This window comes from Austrofundulus limnaeus, unplaced genomic scaffold (assembly GCF_001266775.1).
Source record: "Austrofundulus limnaeus strain Quisiro unplaced genomic scaffold, Austrofundulus_limnaeus-1.0 Scaffold405, whole genome shotgun sequence".
Lineage (NCBI taxonomy): Eukaryota > Metazoa > Chordata > Actinopteri > Cyprinodontiformes > Rivulidae > Austrofundulus > Austrofundulus limnaeus.
The window spans coordinates 22,869-41,134 of record NW_013952807.1 but is presented as its reverse complement, the minus strand read 5'-3'; the positions used below and the strand labels follow the sequence as shown (position 1 = coordinate 41,134).

The 18,266-nt window shown below is 40.0% G+C and overlaps 3 protein-coding genes and 1 non-coding gene across 4 annotated transcripts in view; 2 read left to right on the top strand and 2 right to left on the bottom strand.

Annotated features, from left to right (window-relative positions):
- Positions 1-116: 116 nt before the first annotated feature.
- Positions 117-4,094, top strand: birc5a (baculoviral IAP repeat containing 5a). The gene is made up of 4 exons (XM_014024045.1): positions 117-312; positions 1,082-1,191; positions 3,352-3,469; positions 3,689-4,094. Exons 1-4 carry the CDS (start codon positions 205-207, stop codon positions 3,779-3,781), a joined length of 429 nt encoding a protein of 142 aa, XP_013879499.1. The 5' UTR covers positions 117-204; the 3' UTR covers positions 3,782-4,094.
- Positions 4,095-6,444: 2,350 nt separating this feature from the next.
- tmem235b (transmembrane protein 235b) lies at positions 6,445-15,843 on the top strand. The gene is made up of 4 exons (XM_014024043.1): positions 6,445-7,012; positions 7,109-7,189; positions 7,276-7,413; positions 14,570-15,843. Exons 1-4 carry the CDS (start codon positions 6,841-6,843, stop codon positions 14,797-14,799), a joined length of 621 nt encoding a protein of 206 aa, XP_013879497.1. The 5' UTR covers positions 6,445-6,840; the 3' UTR covers positions 14,800-15,843.
- On the bottom strand, positions 10,154-10,249 carry trnai-uau (transfer RNA isoleucine (anticodon UAU)). The gene is made up of 2 exons: positions 10,212-10,249; positions 10,154-10,189 (listed from the first exon to the last, which is right to left on the bottom strand). It is a non-coding gene; the product is annotated as a tRNA-Ile (tRNA).
- A 1,003-nt stretch (positions 15,844-16,846) lies between the features above and the next one.
- Positions 16,847-18,266, bottom strand: part of mosmo (modulator of smoothened) — a 12,516-nt gene continuing 11,096 nt past the window's right edge. Inside the window, exon 4 of the mRNA XM_014024044.1 lies at positions 16,847-17,193. Within this exon, the coding sequence (XP_013879498.1) occupies positions 17,009-17,193 (185 nt within the window). The 3' untranslated portion in view covers positions 16,847-17,008. The remainder of the gene's footprint in view (positions 17,194-18,266) is intronic.

The following is an 18,266-nucleotide window of genomic DNA, read 5'->3' as shown; positions in this document are numbered from 1 at the left end:
AGAAGAAGAAGAAGAAGAAGAAGAAGAAGAAGAAGAAGAAGAAGAAGAAGAAGACAGGCAAACCACGTGACCTTTTTCCCACCAATCAAAACAGCCGAGATGAACATCCGCCCAAATTTGAAAGTGCCCACCAGCTTTGTTTTTTTGGTTTTTTTTAGAGGCGACGCGACACGAGTAGGAGAAGCTGTTATTTTTGACGAGACGATGAACACTTTCGACGAAGCAGATCTAAAAATGTATTTTTATGAGAACAGACTAAAAACGTATGAAGGCTGGCCTTTCAACGAAGACTGTACGTGCACCCCGGAGAACGTGAGTGAATGATTGAAACGCGTCAACACTGTGGCTCACACTGTGGGAAACAGTAGTTTTATAGCTAGTGCAGCATTTAGATAGCGTTTATAAGTTAAAGTTACTTTGCTGTTTTACATAAAAGTCCTGTAATTATAATTTATATCTTAAAAGTGATAGTTTTACTTAGTTACAAACAGACTGTGTGACAAAATCCTCTTAAGTAAAGGGCCTAAACCTTCAAGGCTGCTCAAATGTGAAAATCAACTAAAGATATTAGTTAGGTGTTATTTATGGTGGTACGGTCTGATCCCACTCACATCTTCAACTTACAATACGAGCTGTTATCTGGTAAAATTAATCTGTCCCTACATCAATCAGAATGATAAATAAGGCAGTTATGTAGTTTTTCATCATGCTATTGATGCTCTGGTCTGATTTTTTTAGGTTTGTTTAGAATATGCAACTTATTTAGAAGCAATATATGATTATATGTGTTTTATTGTTAATATTTTTGTGGTGTTAGTGTTCAACRTGTGTTTTTATTGTTTGTATTGTACTCTAGTAGCTTTGTTTAAAGCACGATGTCCAAGACAAATTTCCCTTGTGGGGGACAATAAAGTATACRTCTAGTTTTATTCATAACATCAGTTGATACTTTATATAGTTCGTAAGAAACCTGTTACATCCATGTCAGATATGTACATACAGATCTCTGTACATTTGGGAAAATAAATGTCGTTGATCAATCAATAACTGTGATTTTATTCTGTTCGTTCTTTTCTTCTAGATGGCCMGAGTTGGCTTCATCCACACTCCGTCAGAAAACAGTCCAGACATCGCCATGTGTTTCTTCTGCCTCAAAGAGCTTGAGGGCTGGGAGCCAGAGGATGACCCAGAGTAAGATCAGCGTTTAGTCAACCTTCACTATTTTAATTTGCAACACGATCAAAACAAGGAGGGGATTTTTAAGTATTTTTATGAGTTTAAATTAGTTTTGCTTTAAGTCATTTTATTTTTTCAGGAAGGATTATTTTCCCAGTATTGACATAAAATACCTGTAATATTATTTCTCCCCTTCTGAATTAAAATATATATTAGAGGTTGATTTCTGCCGTAGCAAATCATAAGAAATTAGGCCAGCCAGTGGCTGCCATTTTCTTCTTTTTTGGCCCAATAGCTTTTTTTTAAAATTTCACACAATATAACAATAATTTGCTTAACTTGATCAATATTTAACAATTCTAAAACAAACCTTTACACTAAAAAAATAATTACACGAGCGTATTCTAACTTTAAACTACTAAAATGTGCACAATAGTGAGCTGATTGCAGGAGCTGCTGCTGTATTTTCCTTTTGGTTATGTAGAAGCCTTACTGATGGCTGACTTTTTATATTTATTTATTTTAAAAGCGGCCAATATTTATTTATTTTTATTTATTTAATCAGGACAGTGAAAAATCTTATACTTCTGTATACTTAAAATGAGCCAGATTATAGCATAGTTGCTAATTTACATCTGCAGTCCTGAGGCAGGAAGACAAAACAACAGAAGGTGTTCAGGAAAACAACACAAGATACACAATATACAACATCAAACAAAATACAGACACATGTTCAGACAAATGACAACGCAACAATAAAATTATTCAATGAGTACATGACTGGGAACTGTTAAAAAACAGTTTAAGATGCTTTTAAAATGTGTAATAATTGGGACATTACCTTATATTTGTTGAGAGACGGTTCCAAAAGTGTGTATTATTATAATATTGGTGATTTGGATGCAAACCTCTTCAAATTAAAGCTGAAAGTTTGCAGTTAAAGTACACCTTGTTTGTTTCATTTCCAATCCATCATGGTGGCGTTTACAGCCAAAATGATGAAATCTGTTTTTCCACGGTATACTTTAAGATATGCAACGTTACCCAGTTAAAACAGGGCCATATTTGGGAAAAYAACCTTCAATCTGGAGGCAGTTATCACCTGCGACACTCTTCACCAGAAAGGGTTTTCCTTGCTATGTCCTTCATCTCTTTTTCCTGGCTGACTCTGCAAGATTTTAAAATTGTTAGTTGATTTTCAAAGACTGAGAGACCCCACACAATGATAAAAAAAACAAGTCATAGATAACAGGTTTGGTCCTACAGTGTGTCTTACAGCCACACAGTAAGAACAGCACACTCCACATGAACAGATTTCACTCACCAACATTCAGATGGCAGACAGGAAAACACACTAAGACCTATCGAGMTCAAACGTGACTTCAGAGTGAAATAAACATGGCTGAAGAGACAGAAACATTTATGACAGTTTGTGGACTGTTTTTAACAGAGGAAAAACAACAAAAAGACGTCTCTGATGTCCACCAGACATGGTGCTCCACGACAGTTTTGTCTTCCCCTCCGTGTTTCCATCACCTCTCTTTCTGATTGGCTACACGTCACATTAAACAGGCTGCGAGCTTGCTTGTTCTTCGGTAACACCACACACGCTGGGATATAACATGAAGATCCTCGATTTGAGGTGGGAGCGGTCCTTGCATCCTTCCAAGTCGACTAGATCACCCAACACACCGCGCAGCAGGAGTATCTCCTAAGATTATCTTTAGAGCTATCATAATAATCGGGGATACCTTAAGATTGTCAGAAGGGAAAAATTGGTCCAGAAATCAGCACATTTATCTGTACATTTATCTTTCCAYGTGAAGCAGGCATTAAATGCTCTCCTGCATCKCCGTTAAACTCCATCTGTCAGCAGCACAGTCCCAGTAATTATACCATGTTGGGCTTCCCAACTCACTTGAACCATGTCAGGAGGTAGCTTTGTGGCAGAAGATCATCTCACAGCAAACGCTTGCCTCATATTGTTCAAATCTTTCTGTAAATGTTTAAATTTGACTTTATTTAAAATAATGTCTTGTCAAAATGTACAAAAATGTTCTTCACAGCTAAAACATATTGTACAGCGTTGCTTACAGCTGCTTATATTGACACTTCTTGTTTTAACTCATACAATTTCCTATAAATGTGTAACAGATTTCCTTGTTATTTTTTTAGGAAAGAGCACAAGTCTCATTCACCATCCTGCCACTTCATTGCCCTGAAGAAAAAAGTAGAAGAGCTGACTGTGGAAGAGTTCTTACATTTAGAGAAGGAGAAGCTCAAATTCATGATTGTAGGTTTTTTTATGAGACAACATAAATTTCTTTTTTGTATTTCCGTGTAATCTAGGATGTGTTGTCTTCAAAATATTTATCAGGGTTTTTAAAAAAGATGTTTAATTGTTTAACTATCTTTACTTTGAAATTTAAAAATACATTTACGTCTCTAAAGCAGTCCTGCAAGAACAAACCTCAACCTCAGTGTGGATTCAATTTCTTTGTTTTTCTGACAGAAAAAAAAAGGAAACGAGGCCATTGCCAAGTTTGAGGAAGCAGCCAAACAGAAAAACACAAACATCATCAAGACGGCCTTGGGAGAGGAGTGACCAAGATGAACCAGATGTGCATGAGAGAAGAAAGCTGACTGTAATCGAGTCATTTCTCAGAGATTTGTAAATAGTTTTTACTGCTTCCTGTTTAATCTTTGTGTTTATTTTAAATAAAWTTTTGTTGATGCTTTTGTAACTGACTACATAATAATCCACATACAAGTCATTTGTTTTAGTCGTTAGTTTTGAGGCCACTTTAACTGCTTGTTAAAGTATAGATGGATGGATTTTCATTTTGATAAAGCTGTTTTCATGACTTTTACTGGTCTTGCTTGTTTACTACAACAGCATAAAAATTCGAGAAATTCAATTGTCTTGTCTTATTTATTTTCGTTTTAAGTGCAAAAGTCTGCAGCGTGTTCCCAAACCCAGCTCTTTCTCCAGCCTGAGGCTCTTACCCAAACTAGAAATGTATGAAATTTGTTTGTAATGTTTTTAATAGTGGTGGGGGGACTTTTGAGTTTTCAGGTTTCCCATTTTAGGGCCTTCCTAGGTGGCGTTTGCATGGTTTTCTCTGTGTGCTCCAATTTTCTCCCACAAACTCCAGTTACACACAAGGCAGCCAAAAATCAGAACTTGGTCCAAGCCAAGGGCCGATTTCTCAATGTCAAGTTTATTTCTAGAGCACTTTCAAAAACAATATTTATTAAAAAATGTATAACAAATTATTCTTAGAAATATTATGTTTTGTGTAGCATTTAGAACATACATAACCTAATGGATTAAGATACATTAACATTCTTATGCTTTACACCTTTTTTAATTTCGTATTTCTTAAAGGTACATTTGATCACAATTCAGCAAATCAGGTAAAAACAAGAAAGCCCTCAAAAATCTAATTATTTGACTTTAAAATAAAGAATGCAGTAAGGGATAAAGATGATTCTCTGTTGCTGTTTTAACACCAAAATCAAAGATTAATGAAAAAAATCTAAATTAATTATCTTGGCTTGAAATTTGGCCATGAAAATAAAATCTACAAGAACAACAGCGTGGTTTTCATCCTGGGTGTGGAACAGTGGACCAGATCTTTACCCTTGCAGAGTTGCTAAGGGGGTCATGGGAGTTTGCCTCTCGGTCTAYATGTGTTTTGTAGACTTGGAGACTTATGACCGGGTTCCTCGAGGCAKTCTGTGGGGGGTGCAGTGGGACTATGGAGTGTCTGGATTGCTACTAGAGCGATCCAGTCCTTGTAGAACCAAAGCAGGAGTTGTGTTCACACAAAGTCGAGCTTGTTCTCGGTGCAGGTTGGACTCTGCCAGGGCTGTCCCTTGTCTCCGATCCTGTTTGTAGTGGATCTAATGATGCAGTTGTGGAGAGGASAGTGTTTGGTTTGGGAACCACGGGGTCTCATCTCTGCTGTATGCAGATGATGTGGCTCTGTCTGGGTCTTTGGACCAAGACCTTCAGCATGCACTGGGGAGGWATGCAGTCGAGTGTGAAGTGGCTGGGATGAAAGTCAGTTCCTCTAAGTCTSAGGCCATGGTTCTCAACTCCTTCAGGTCAGAGTTTATGCCACAAGTGGTATCTGGGTGTCTTGTTCACGAGTGATGGTAGGATGGAGMGGGAGATGGATCGACAGATTGGGGACTCGTCCTCAATAATGAGGACGTTGCTTTGGTCGGTTGTGGTGAAGAAAGTGGAGTCGAAAGGCAAAGCTCTTGATTTACTGGTGTGTCTTTGTTCCAGCCCTCACCTRTGGTCATGAGGCGTGAATTATGACAGAAAGAATGAGATCCTGGATACAAGCAACAGAAATGAGCTTCCTTCATAGGGTGGCTCAGTCTTAGAGATAGGTAAGGAGCTCGGTCATCCCGGGAGAGCTCAGAGTAGAGCCGCTGCTCCTCCACATCGAAATGAGTCAGTTGAGGTGTGTAGCGACTATCAAATCCAACCTTTTAGTCGCTTCTGGGTGCRGGGRAATCCAGGCATTTGACGCGCTCCAATTAGTATAATGTCCAGACTGGGAGATATGYTTGGGGATACTCCCATTTATTATATTATTTTTGATTATTAAATGTTACAAAGTCCAGAGTGTTGGTCTATGGCAGCTTGCCAAATAGATGGAAAATTATGGTAAAATGTGAATATGAGAGAGGTTAACCAGCATTTTAACAGAGAGCGGTAAAAACCGTGTGACTTCCGTACACCCTTCACCTTTCCTTTTCACCTTGACACCTATATAGATTTCCCCTCCACAYCGCCACCAGTGGTAGAGCAAAAATATAGGTCAAAGTGTCAATCCAAATAAACAAACACTGCCACCAAACCAAACTGAACTGTAAAAGCAAAATAAGAACCCAAACTATACCCAGAACCCCCAGAACTACAAATGGCTCCTATAGAGGTGGTTTGGGCATCTGATTAGGACGCCTCCCTTTAGGTGTTCTGGGCATGTCCCACTGGGAGGAGACCCTGGGGAATACCCAGGACTTCAGGGATTATGTATTCAGTCTGGTCTGGGAACGCCTTGGGGTTTCTCTCCTAGACCTGTTGCCTCTGTGACCCGACTATAAGCAGAAGAAGATGGAGATGGAGAAAACAAAGATTTGTTTACCCCTGGGATGTGGGGGGTAGAAATAAAAACTGTTACTGAGACCATCTTGAGAAGCTGGAAACAGCTTTGTTCTCAACGTTGAGGTTCTTTTATATTGCTCAGTGTTTCCTAATTTTAATTTTCCTCAAGAGTCTTAAATCATGGGTTTCTTACATTTGATTCAAGCTTTATTTTCGCACCAGGTGTGAAGGTCTAGGTTTAGGAGGTCCAAGGGCCGCTTCTCGCCCTCGGGCCGTTCTTTGCGCACGTGTTATCTGTGCCGTGCGTAAAGGCGCCTCCCGACTGGAATCCCAAGTCCCTCCCTGACAGAAGCTGCTGCAGCTCAGACACTGTCCTCTGCGCAACGGTGGGACAAGTTCCCTCTTCTCCAAACACTTGGAACTGAAACTCTACAGTACTGTGGAAGAATCTTTTTTTTTTTTTTTTTCCCCTGTCGGGGACTGGATCTCGGTTCGGGACTGAGCGCGTTACGCATGAGCTGAGCCTCCAGCTACTCACCATGAAGGTGACATTTGGAGCTCTGGTGATCACAGCGGGGATCTGCGGTCTGCTGAGCTTCGCCTTGTTGGCCACCTCCATCGGAACCGATTATTGGTTCATCATAGAGACTAAGAACATGAGCGACTTTGAGGACATGAGCTCCCACTCGGGTCTGTGGAGCATCAACGAAGGTAACTTCCTCCTGATTTAGATATTTGAAGTTTTCTCCTCTAGATGTTGTCATGTGAGACCAATGCTGCTGCTTTTGTCCGTTTCGTTGAGTTCAGGCGGGAAGACGCACACAGACTCCATCGCCACTTTTACTGCCGATTCCTCCAGATACTCTGAATTTGAGCTGCGCATGCTCAGTGAGTCTCCTCTTCCAGCTTTGATCGTTCTGATGCTCCTCAGTGTGTCAGGAGTCCACTGATGCTCCATGTGTTTCCCACCTCAGATATGCACGGAGCCATAGTGGTGCTGCTCCCCCTCAGCCTGGTTCTGCTGCTCTTTGGTGGGATCTGTGGGCTGGTCAGCTCCCTGGCCAGAAGCCCCRTCTTTCTCACCGCCACAGCCTCTTACTTCTTCATGTGCAGTAAGTTACGGGTCAGTGTCTGCTCAAGGTGCAAATGTCAGGTCAAAGGATGAGAGCTGGGCCCATTTTTTTGAGAGGAATGCATCTCACCCACCACCTTTCATGCCAGGGTTTTAGATTAAAATCAACTTATTTGGAGAATAATGATGAGTTGTAGCCATTTTGATCAAACCTCGAAAACAACTTTGCACAAAATTTCCTGTAATAAAGCAAAATGTCACGCTCAGATTATGTGTTGAAAGCTATACCACAACAAATCTGTAAAACTGCCATTTTTGTTTTGTTTAAAGTTGTTTAGATGTAGTGGCCATCTTAAATTAGATTGACTCCAAACGTTAATCAGTTGTAGAGGTGTATCTAATGATTGCATTCTGTGAGTTTCATTGAAATCTGTTTGGGTTTTTTTATGATATATTCTGCTAACAGACAGACAAATATGTGCAGTCATTACTACCCACCTTTTGCTGTCAGCAGCAGTTTATAATAACAGTTGTATTAAAAGAAACACAGCAGAACGTTTGAAACGTTACATTTTTGCGGTGATGTTCCAGGRAAGAACATGTTGACAGTGGAAGACCGATTTGTCTCGGCGAGCTCGAGGAAAACGCAGTGCAGCTCTGCTTTGCATCACTTGCTGCAGGTTTACAGAAAACAGGAGCTGCTTAAATGAACAAGACTTCATTTTCTGACACATGAGAGTAATTTGGTGTCTGTGTGCAGAGAGGGACACAGTCCCTCCCACTGTGGAGTTCAAACAACAGGCCAGGATTAAACGTTCTTTTTAACAAATACATTAAAATATCTTGTGACTCATTTACTTTTTGTTGTTGTTGTTTTCGTGTAAAACTGAGCTTTGGAGCATGATTAAGTATGTCACAAACTGACCTTAATAAAAACAAAAACAGCTATAATTKAATTTTGCACGTAAAGAAGTAAAATTTGAGAAAGAGTGAGTTTAATGGTAATTTTGAAAAGCTGTGAGTACACCACAGCCATAAATCTCATACAACCCTTTCAAACGAATTATGGCTGAAAATCCCCTTAAAGCCACAGAAATGGGTTTTAAGCTGCAGCATTTGCCAAAGGGCATAATGTTAAATACTGAATCAGCAAGGTCTATTTTTTTTATTTAAAAACCCACAAAGGAAAATAAGAAGCAATATTTTATTTGCTTTAATAAATACAGGGGTACATTTTTGACCAGTTGTGCATGCAAACACTTGTTCCTGCACCGCTATGGCAGAGAGAAGTGAAGTTAACTTAAATACTTACAGATATGAYAGAAGAGCTAATTTTTTTTAATAAACTTAATTTTAAAACTAGTGTTGGGCACAGATCCACTAATTCACTAACAGCTAATTGTGAAGCTATTGTTTTGTTTAGCAGACAAGTGTTTTTGTGGACCAATAGATCTTCCGGGTCACAGGTCAACAAGTAAAATGCTGAGGTTGCTATGAAAAYGCCATTGCAATTGTCCAAATTCAACAAGCTTAAAAAGCAGAGCTGTAGCATAGATATTTATGAAAAATCTCATCTATGATCCAAAAGGAAAGTTTAACACAAATCAGTTCAAAGCAAATACATTGGGTCTGTATAATGGCACAAATTTACTGGTCAAATTGGTTTCCAATTTCCAAAGCAACCTCAGCATTGTTCTGTAAGCACCACCCACTTTGGGCATGCACATGTGGAGCGATTTTTAACTGCGAAATGGTCTGTTAGCTTCCACCACATTTGTTCTGCTAACTTTAAATTTGCTGACAAAAACAACTATCCTCTCACAAAGGTAGTGCGGTACACCTGCATCAAGCGTCTTGTGTGTGYGTGTAGCATTATTAGCATTTTGTGTGTCCACCTATGTTAGTCTCAGAGTTAGATATACGGGTCTATGTTAAAATGACAGATCTTGAGTAAACGGGTCTCTGTTAGCATTAGCTTCCAATAATTTTCTTTCCTGATCAGTGGTTTAGCGTTTGTGAAGCACTTTGTTTTAGTTAGCCGATTGGCTCGTACATGTCAACCCTACTCTCACAGAATACAACAGGGACAGAGAAGCAGGGAGTGGACGATGAGGTGGTGAACACATTTCCTTGCAGTCTATTGGTTATGAGACTTAAATAAATTTGAAGCAAAGTTTTTCAAAAAACCATAAGATACCAAATGGATTTGTATGAAACTTTGAGGAAATGTTTATTACTCTTTCAAAGGTGTTTATTACACCCAATTAAAGTTTGAAACATTTCAGAGCACTCAGTGACATTTCGGCAATAAGCCACTTGGAGGTTTTGTCCAGAGGTTCTCGGATGTTTATTCTCTTTCCTGGACAACTTTCCATTGCAAGGCTCCTTGTAAAATATGAAAATAACACAAATCCACCTCAGATTTTGATGAAACTTTCAGGGAAACTGTATTGCTTATAGCCCTACCACTGCCAGAAATGTGAGTTAAATCTCATGGCTGGTTTAATAGTTGGATTTTGGTTTTCTAATATTAAATATATACCCGTCTTCCATTGCCAAATAAACCAAACTGAAAACACATGAAAGTTTCAGGAAATGTTTAACACACCACAGAGATCAGTTGATTAAAGTTCAGAACATATCTGAGCAGACCCAGAAAACTCCGCTGTCTGTCTGTTAGCAATGTCTGGGGCCATAACTGAACTCCAACAACTCGTGTCTTCAAACCACCAATCTCTACAGCAGCTTGTATTTTTGTTTTTTGTATCAACCAAAAGACCTGCTCCAGGTGAGGCTTGAACTCACAACCTCGGCATCACTTCAAGCCCAATACTGTCTTATAAGTACCGCGCGCTGACCGATTGCRCCACTGGAGCTTGTTAATCTGAAACGCTTTTGTCTTTTTTTTCATGTTTTGTTTGCCTTTTTTGTTGTGTTATTTTAACATGTATAAAATGAAGATTTATCAATCAAAAAAACTGTGGGGGGTTGTTAGTTCCTTGGTATGTGATGTTGTAAATTGTTTTTATAAATTACAGTCATCAGTATACATTAACAGATAAAAACAGATAAAAGATCATTGAGTAAAACTGTCATGGCCCAAGGACAGATCCTTCCACCAGAAACTCAATGCAGATGTCAACGTATCAAACTTATAGCAGATGCTGCTTTGATTACTTTTCTGAATGGCAACTAAGAGAGCTATGGAAACTTTCCTGCAGCTTTTGAACTTCTCTTGAGAGAGAAAAAAAGAGAAGGTTTGGATAAACAGTTCTGTGGTCAAATAGGAAGCAAATAAATTTATTTCACTACAAGACAATAAAAAGAATTAACTCAATCATGCAAATATTTTTGATCAAAATGYATGTTTCAGAGGAGCATCAGTGCGCAGGGAGCTCCAGTGGTGCAACTGGTCAGCATGAGATATAAGACAGTACAAACACCTCAAGTCATGCCAAGGTTGTGAGTTCAAACCTTGTGTGGAGCAGTGTCTCTTTTTTGTTGCTGCTGAAAAGTAAAGACTTTAAGAACACAATGGCATCAAGGCTTGATTCAAGGTATTTTAGTTATGGATCAGTGTTGGCTGTGATGGACCTGCGACCTGTCCAGGTTGTATCCTGCCCCTTGCCCAGTGACTGCTGGATATGGGCATCAGTGACCCTCGTGACCAGGAAAGGAAGAAGCAGGTATAGATAATGGATGGATCAATGCTGGACTGGTCATCTTTAAAAATGTGAGGTAAATCTCCTAAACTGGTATATTCCCAAATGTCTTTAGAAATACAGTAATGAAATGCATGATTGTTGACCTGTATTGGATAATGATTTCGGGTAATAACACTCAATATTGAAACAAAATTTGGAATGGCAAAGAGTCATCAACAAAACATACAGGAACAGTCCCCACAAACAAGGGTGCAACTTTAGGTCTACCACTGGAGTAAATTGCTCTAAAATAGGTGTTTTCAAACTTTTTGGATCTGGGGACCCCTTACAAGGGTGAAAATTTTCCAGGGACCCCCTCATAAACCCCATGCTGTTTTAAAAATAATCTATTRTCATTTTAACGACTAAATGTCACGGGGATATTACTTTTTGTTTGGTTTAGTATGTTTGTTTTACTAGTGCATTGTTCCCCATATGCATTTTTTAAAATGAAAACCAAATTAACAAWTTATTARATTTTTTTGAGGACCCCTATGATAGGGCTTGCGGACACCTAGGGGTCCTGGGACCCCAGTTTGAGAACCTCTGCTCTAAAACCCTGCATCATTTTCAGCAATTATGCTACATATATGACATTGTAAATGTTTTTAATCAGGTCAAAGTTACTTAAAGATAACAAGAGAGTTGCATCTGTTTACCTTAATTTCTATTGTGTTTGAGCAAATTATGTCATTTTATTGGTGGGGGGGGGGTATATTGACTGGATCAAATTATTGTGGGGGTCATAACTCCCCTTCAAATTACACCTAGGCCCACAAAAACTTTGAAGCGCCTGGAAAAACCATGTTTAAATAAAGTTGCATGCTGTTCTTGAACCCTTTGAAGTACATGCACAGCTTGGTCACTGTAAAGTTAGCACTAAGTTTTTAGCTTTAGCAGTCATAATTATTGTAACTATAACTAGTGTGATCAAAAAGAAAAGTAAGTCCTCTGGGCGGGTTCTTATTTAGTGAAACGTTTTGTCTCTCCTCCAAGGAGTTTCAGAACCCGTCTATAGGASCTACTTATTTTTTCTTTAGGATTTTTCTACCTGGATTCCTGAGATGCRTCAGGAYAWAACTAGTGTGCAATAAAGGTGTCAATCAACATGGGAGGGCCTACACGTGCATTTTTGGTATTTAAATTTGAACACCCCCCACCCCCACCCCACTCCAGCAGAATCTATGAGTCTCAGTATCAAATCTAAGTAGGGCCCGTAGGTGTGCACTTCCCAGTTAAAGTGTTTAGATCTTTRTTTTAAACTGTAAGTCAACCCAATTCAAGACGTCCAGTTGACCTCAGCGAACATTAAACGGGCTACAACTCCATCAGTTTTACACATATTGAGCCTCATTTTGATGTGATACCAGCGGAGAGTCCAACACACAGATAACCGAGCAGATAACACAAAGTTTTGCAATATTGTGATTTTGAATTTTTTTTTTCAAGACTTGACTGAAATGACTCTGTCATTTCTGGATGATCAAAGTTTAAAACTGGAATGCAGCACAGAGAGTCATAAGCATTTCTTTAATGAGTTCTAGTTTAATTTATAATAAATTTAATGTACAATTTAGGCAATAAAATAGTAAAAAAAATACTTTCTAAGGCATGTTTAGCTTATGGACATGACAATAGTTTTCCTTCTTCTATTGGACACAATGACATCACCGTCTTTGATATCAAAGAGCTGATTCAATGATTCTCCTGCCGTACAGAACACAAACAAACCAAAAGCCAGTTGCTGAGTTCCTTTAATAGACTACAGGATAAAGCAGCTAATTAATAACGSCACTGCTCTCCTTCCTGTACGCTCTGTAGTTCAGTCATTTCCCAGCTGTGCCTTCGTGTCTTTGTGTTGYTCCGCTCACTGCAGCGAGGTGCATAAAAATGAGACATCAGACACGGCTTCCTCATCATATCTCCACTTTGCTGCACCTCAGGGTGTAATTGTAATAAAGTCTTTATTAGTCCCGCCCTGGGTAGTTCCACTTGCATCCTCTAAAACCAGGAGCAAGCTGTCAAAATTAAAAGGGTTTCCAATGGCAACGCTGTGAAACTTTGTGGGGCCCTTTGTGTGTGTGTCTTTGTGTGTGTGTGTGTGTGTGTCCCGGTCTCGTCTCCGATGATGAGGGGGACAGATGTGCGTCAACACGTTTCCTGTTTCTCAATATGAGATTACTGAAGACCTGATTTAGCTGGTTTGGTTCAGGACTTCTCACTGTACAAAATACTGTAGTAAAATACCAGCTTGTGTTTATGTTTGTGCCCTAACATGTTGGTAAAATGAATAATTGGGGAAGGTTCAGTCTATTTCCAGATGTGAACTATTGGTAATTAACCAGTGGCCAGTGAATCTGAAAAAAAAAGGTTATTTATGAAAAAGTTTTTGAATTTAACAAGCCTGTTTGGACACCTAACTAACTTATGAGCCGTTTTGTGGTGGGGTTTTATGGAAAAGTTATGAACCTTCTATATCTTACCTGTTGTAGATAGCTCTTTGAAMATCCTCAGTTTGGAAAATACCTCAGGGGTCGTTGTGACTAAGGACAGCCACAAAGGTCCGGTGATGCCTTCCAGGCCAGAGGAGAGCCAGGTCAGACCCAGAGATCAGCTGAAGAGATGTGGATGAAGTCCAAACCCTCCTGCCCCACCAGCCTCTAATGCTGCATTGACACCAAACGCATCGCRCRCCTCCAAATATCTCAAAACGCACGCCTCCCGACACTGGTGTCCAGTGAGGACAGATGCATTTGATATGGATATAGACGCACATCTAGACGCGCAAGAGGAGGAGCCCTTTTATTCAGATTGGGGGGTGAGAAATTGACCATGTTACAAGTTTTGATAACTTACCAGACATGCCGACTTCCTCAACAATCGTCCTCCAGGCAAAGTATTTTTTATTTCTATCACATTAACGGACACTGGAATGATCATAAATGATCGGACTATCAGTTTGTCCTCCATTGTTTGTGTGATCCGATTTCCCGGGCTTCTGGTATTTCCGGCCCGTCACCAGTACCTCACTGAGCAGAGCCTCTCTGGTTGGTTGACGCGACGCGTCGAGCAGCAAAAGTTCAGATTTTCCAACTCGAGTGCCGGATGCTTTGGACGCGCCGCACCCGTAGAAAACGCTTAAAACACAGGGACCGCTTCGAAYCGCGCTGCTCAAAAYGCACTGCTCGCCTTCTAGACGYCCCTGGATGCGCGTCCACCATTGACCTTTCATGTAAACCAGACGCTCAAAACGTGTTTGGTGTAAATGCAGCATTAGACAACAACAATCCACTTAGTTATGTTTGGACTAGCCATTAGCTCATCAGTACTGTCACACTTACATCCTGACTTTCTACACTGAAGTCATTCAAAGAGCTAACTACACAACAAGTAAGATATTCATTGTTCATAACGTCTCCCACAGAACAGCTGAACTATCGCTGCACAATAAGCTTTAATAGTTTGCTTGTTTCTGTTTGCGTCATCGTCCAGGTCTTCTGACTCTTTGTGGTGCGAGCCTCTACATCATCTACTCCCACCAGGCTCTGGATGAGACCGAGAGGCTAGTAGGGCAGGAAGCTCTGGCCTACATCCACACCTCCTTCGGCTGGTCTCTGGGTCTGGCCTGGCTCTCCTACGGCCTGGAGGTCATCACCGGAGCGCTGCTGCTCACAGCCGCACGGATGGCCAAGCTGCAGCAAAGAGGTCCAAATACGACCTGAACCCACAGTGGACTTCAACTCAAAGAAAAAAAAAAGTTGTRGTGAAGGTAGAGCGAACTCAGGAGGAGCAGCTGTCAGGTAGTTATTGTTAAATAAAATGTAAACTCACTTCAGCTGGGTTTACTGAACACATTCAGCAGATGTGCTTTTATTAAAAAGGTTAAATGTCCTCAGTTTTGCTCAGACGAAGTGAGAAGTTGGACTTTTATTTGATCAACTGCACCCTCTAGTGGTGTGTTTATTTTGTTTTTGCAGATCTAGTAACACTGATTGCCACACTGCTGCAGTTTTATTTTCACAAAACAACAATTTATCACTTTACTTCAACACATATCTTTAATTTGACCATATTTTCTGTGAAACATTTATGTTTTTATTAGGCTGATTGATTTGATGCTGCAGTTTTCATRAATAACAGAGTTGTGTGCAGGTTTTTAATGTGTCTCACAGTAAGTAACACTTATTTGTGGTGTGATTTCTTTATTCATGACAAAAAGTATGGGGGAAAATATTGTCCTGCTCTCAAATTGAAAATATACKCTCTTGGATTAAGTCAGGATAATTCTCCCATAAAAATTCTGTTTGAGCTCTTGGATCTAAACACATTTTTCCTTTTTATGTATTTCTCATGTTTGTGTATGTACAATGTTTTTGGTTTTTCCTTATTTCTATCCCAACATTTCTTTACGTCGGGGTAAAAAGCCTTCACAGCTATATTTACAACTAAAGAAGCAGCAGGTGAGTTTTGATGCTTGGCATTTATTGTCGTGGGCAAAGTGGATGTTATATGCACCTAAATCCCTGTTGCAAGTTCTGACTAAAAGTTTAGAAAATATACTAATTACTCACCTCAAAATATTGTTCTTAAATACAGAAAATTGATATTCTGTGCTCGCCTGAGAGAAAGAGATGGAAATGTGGAAATCTGCTGCAGACTGCACCAAAAGTCAAGGCTGAAAGAATATCTGCAGTTTTGGGCCTCAATCAAAAGAAAAGCAAATGTTTGTCCCTCTGGCTCAGATACTGTATAGTTATAAAAAAAAATCAACAGTTTATTTTGCCTGTGAGTTATTCAATAAAAGGTTATCTTCCACCCACCAATAAAATTTTCCTTTAAATAATGTCACAAATCTTGTGTTGGTTCTTTTTAAAAAACAAAAGAATGTTTAAGTGTAAACAATATACAAACTGAGACGTTTCTTCATCTATAAACATTAATGGGAAAAATGGGATCTATTGTCCACACAGGGTATAAATGCATAATACTGCCTGCCAAGTACCAGGTACACACCATGTGTAAGATGATACCTGGTATATAGCAGGTAGCTCTGTTGACTGGGCTGTAATACAAAAAGTTGTGACGTTGTGTAAATACTAAATGTCTTGAACTTATATAGTGCTTTATCACGTCCATATGGACCCTAAGGTGCTTTAAACTTCAGTCATTCAACACACTGATGGTGGTAAGCTACATTGTAGCCACAGCTGCCCTGGGGCACACTGACATGCACCGGCGCCACCCGACCCTCTCAAGCAAGTTCAGTGTCTTGCCCAAGGACACAACTGAGACAGCTGGAATGGGGTATTGAGCTGGCAACCTACCGGTTACGGGATGACTCTCCTAACCACTCCACCACAGCCGCCACATAAAATACTAAACAAAAACTGAGCAAATCCTTGTATTCTACTATTATTTATGTTTTACACAACTACCCAACTCCATTGGAACTGGAGTTGTACAGTATAGAATGGTACTCTGTATTTAAAAGGTAAATACTTGGTATTAGTACCTGATGAGTACAGAGATATATTATTAATGAACAGTTTTTTGAAGTGGACTTCTTGAAGTTGGGAGAATGACGGCTGCAGATTTATTCTGCTAAATGTGAACCTAGATTTAAAAGCTTCCAGTCACAACTCCAGGATCCAGCTTTGTGGTCCATTTATCATCATTCTGAGTTGTTTCCATCACATTAAAACCTTAAAATCTTTACAATCCTGCGGTGATTTAAAGCAGGGTTAAACCACTGCTCACACTGACAGCAGAAAGACTTGAAACATGTATTTACAAACAACAGAATTAAACAAATAAAAAGAATACATCAAGAAACAAGAGTCTTGAGTTTATCAGAAGTAGTTCCTCGTCACAGTGAACAGGAAAGTCTTTTTTTTAAAACATAACTCATCCAGAAGTGGGTGGATATGGGTGTCAGCCCGGTAAGCAGAACTTTCCAGCAAACAGCAGCCCAACTATGGTGAAGAAAATGGCCAGGATGAAGAGTACGTACGAGGAGCCCACCGCCGTGTTGTTGGGCAGCTTGTACGGCTGTCCTCCGATCTCACGGATGTAGAAGCCCATCGGGAATATGAGAGCAGCCGTACAGAACAGGACCACTGCAGAGGGGAAGAGAGAGTTAACATCTGCACTGAACCAAACAGGTTTATATCTGCAGCTCCGATGAGTCAAAACATTTGTGCTTCATTCTCGTTCCGATCTCATATTCCCTGCGAGGACTGACAGAAGAAAGGGTTCAGACATCCTCCTCTTTTCTCTCTGCTCTGCCCCGCAGCCCTGACCTCTCCTCATCATCTCATCGGAGACCGTGGCTTTATTTGGGACATAAATCGGGCTGTTAAAAACCTTATTTTCTGCTCTGTTGGCACAGTTACTCATCGGGACAAAAGGTCAGAAGTGCATAGAAGTACCAGAAGAAGGCAGCAGAGCTTCCAAACAGAAATAATCTCAGTAGAAAACCTTAAAAAAATATGCAAAGAATTATGGCTGGAGCTGCTCTGACCACTTAGAAATACACAAAAAACATACTATACTTAAATAATTAGAGACAGAAATAAGTTGTTGTGATTCTTGCCTTGGTTAGTGTTTTATGATTCTTTGTGTGTGATATTTCCTCAGTCTGTTTTGTTTGGTATTATATTTTCTTATTTCCTGTCTTGTCTCCCTGTGTTTCCTGTGCCATTTCCTCCATCCTCAGTCAGCTTCTTAGTGTTTTTCCATGAACATTACATTAAAGGGACAATATCAAGTAAAATCAAATTTTTTTTAGTTTTATATCATGTTATAATGTTATACTCTCATAAAAAAACATGCCCAAAGTCTTGCTCTGACTCATTCATGCATGTCTGAGAAATCCTGCAGTGTTTTTAGGAAGCCATGCTGAGGAGCAAAACGACAGGTGGGGACCAGAAACACCTTTTGGGACCAGAAACGCCCCTGGGACGTGCCGAACTTCCTCATCACGGAGCATAACTCCCCACCCCCCTCCCCACACACCCCGTCCATGACTCCTGCAGGCTCTAGGCAGTAACAAAGCAAAGTGAAAGTGAAACTTAAACTGTCTGCTGCTCCTAACACTACGTCTCACTCAGCGAAGCTCTTTTCAGATTCAAAATACCTTTGAGGAAATGTATTTTCAGAAGCCAAGTAAACTGCATCAGCGCATGCGCGC